The sequence below is a fragment of the Sinocyclocheilus rhinocerous genome, unplaced genomic scaffold (assembly GCF_001515625.1).
Source record: "Sinocyclocheilus rhinocerous isolate Xijiao unplaced genomic scaffold, SAMN03320098_v1.1 scaffold1325, whole genome shotgun sequence".
Lineage (NCBI taxonomy): Eukaryota > Metazoa > Chordata > Actinopteri > Cypriniformes > Cyprinidae > Sinocyclocheilus > Sinocyclocheilus rhinocerous.
The window spans coordinates 267,761-270,433 of NW_015659004.1; the positions used below are offsets into that span (position 1 = coordinate 267,761).

The 2,673-nt window shown below is 33.6% G+C and overlaps 1 protein-coding gene across 2 annotated transcripts in view; it reads right to left on the reverse strand.

Annotated features, from left to right (window-relative positions):
- saraf (store-operated calcium entry-associated regulatory factor) overlaps positions 1-931 on the reverse strand; it is a 3,628-nt gene extending 2,697 nt beyond the window's left edge. For both annotated transcript variants that reach the window (XM_016531710.1, XM_016531709.1), the window contains exon 1: positions 680-931. In XM_016531710.1, coding sequence (XP_016387196.1) covers positions 680-758 — 79 coding nt within the window. In that variant the 5' untranslated portion in view covers positions 759-931. The remainder of the gene's footprint in view (positions 1-679) is intronic.
- Positions 932-2,673: the final 1,742 nt, after the last annotated feature.

Sequence of the window (2,673 nt, forward strand, 5' to 3'; positions counted from 1 at the left end):
ATATATATATATATTATATTTAATATTTAATTTCCCTTCTGGTTCATATTATTTACTGCATATTTTATAGTCATTTTAATAAAATATATTATTTATATGATCATTTTGGCCACACACACAACTTAAAAGAAGCACCAACTCTTCTTTTTAAGATACATTAATTATAAACATATACATAATTTATATTGTTCCCCTTTCTTTATATTATTATTATTATTATAAAGAAAATATCAAAACATATTTATATTATCATACTGACCCCAAAATCACAAAAGCACCAACTGTATATTACAAAACGTTACATATTCAATGTATAATTTTCCTCTTTCTTAGTGTATGTATATATATATATATATATATATATATATAAAATATCACGATTAATATTTTCTTATAAAATACTCATAAAACATCATCACGTTTATTTTATCATATCTGTCACACCCCCAAACTAATTCTGTATTACATAAAAGTAATATTAGTAAAATATTATCACAGCAGGTCACAACTTCTACTAAAGCTGCACATTTAGAGTGAAACTTCAATGCAAATACTGTATAAAATAGATCTAATGCGCACTTATTTTACTCAGACTGACGACCAGTCTATCTTCTCTGATATCCTTGACTTGATTATGATTGTTTATTTCGCCGTAAGGTTCATATAAAAGATATTTTACCATCATTCCAGCAGCTGATGTGAGGTATAATCAGCAGCAAGAAGTGCAGAAACAAAACTCCGGAAACAAAGCTCCTCATTTCTCCCGTTATGATGGAAAATCTCTTCTTTATGCTTGAGTATTGAACTGGATTGAAATGCCTCACTGTAAGCCAGTACGTGGCTTTCACCAATAAGTGAAAATAGAGTCTGATGTAAACAAATGTAACTGACAGTTCAGCAGCGCAACATCATTCTTCTCACGCTACTTCCGCTTCCGTGTTTCTGGTGAAATGCAGATGAGCCTCTCATTATCGCCATCTACTGACAGGTGCATTGAATTACATAACATTGACCTCCAGTAATAAAGAGAGGTGGTTTTTAGAATGCCAAATTGTTGAAAATGTAAGTTTCTATTCTAGTAGTAACTTTAGTGTCCTCGCTAAAAGTTTTATTTACCGTTTATCCATTCGAGTTAACATTATCTGTTTCAAATCACACCTGTTAGCAGTGAACTCGTCTATCTTTTTAACTACCTATTTATTTCATAAGATGAAAATAACCATTAGAGAGGACTATGTACCTTTATTTAGCCTACAGTTTTTACAATCATTTTTGCACTAATAACAGAATTTTCATGTCATTTTTCAAAACTCTAGACACATAATTCACAACCGATGATCAAAATGCACATTCATTGAACTAAAATCAAAATGACACAACGTAACATCAAAGTATTCCTATTTCAAAATGCAACTCACGCATTACATCTGAGTTGAGTGTCTATTCATTTCATTACGATGATCTAACTATCAGTTGATACAACTGCTCAAAATGCTACATAACTGTTGCATGAAGCATAGCTTTATGGAAAATGATGAACAATATTAAATGTTTAGATAATGAAAGCGAATCAACTGAGGACTGTGTATGTGCAGGTATGATCAGTTTCAAGATGACTGTTGTTGGGAGAGAAAAAAAATTCTATATCATTGTTATCAGTATTTGTCTTTCCTACAATACGTAAATGTCTTTTTAGAGGGTGATAAAGCTGGAAGTCGAAGCATTGTTCAATACTGAAGCCACATTTTCAAAACTGTTCACACATTCAGCGAGACAGAAGTCTTTGCGGACCAAACTGTGAACCATTTTTTTATTGCTTTCAGACAAAATGCATGCAATGACCACATTTGTCAAAATCCACAAAGACTTTTGTCATTCATACTCTAAAATCTGCAAAACACTATACATTTTCAGCACATTTTTCAAATGCTAACAAACTGCTTTCAAAACGGATAAAAGCTCATTCAAATCAAATCTGTCCATTTCTGCAGGAATTATATTGAAATACAAAATCTTAGCAGAATATTTATTATGAAGTTGAATAATAATTATTCCAAACGCAACTAACTGCAATTTCAGCTGAAATTCTCTTTCTTTCTTTTTTGGTTATATTTTGATAAATGGATGGCTTCGGAATGACTTTGTTTGGAAACATGGATCAAGGAAGACAGATTGGTTTTTTAGGGGGAAAAAAGTGGCAGAGAGAGGGAGTACTAGAACCCTCACAGTGCTGAACATCCATCCATCTATTCCATACATTTTCCAAAGCACTTGTCCTATGTAGGGTCATGAGGAGGCTGGAGCCTTTCCTGGGTCATAAGCAGGAAAACCCTCTGGACAGATGGCCACTCCATCACAGGGATGACAAACATGCACACATTCATATTCACACTCACTTACAGTCTCCAGTTCACCTGTCCTGTATGTCTTTGGATTGTGGAAGAAACCCAGAGGAAACCAACGTCAACACAGAGAGAACATACAAACTCCACACAGAAAGGCCTCCTGTAGCAGCTGGGACTCCAGTACTGCACATACTTCATTATACTAGACATGCTGTTGATGGGGTTTTGTCTTTTTCTTTTTTTTTTCACAAGTAAGTTTTGTAAATGTTGCTGGGTTTTTGGTTTTTGGTATGTAAAGATGTGTGGGGGGGGGGGGGGGGGTTTTTTT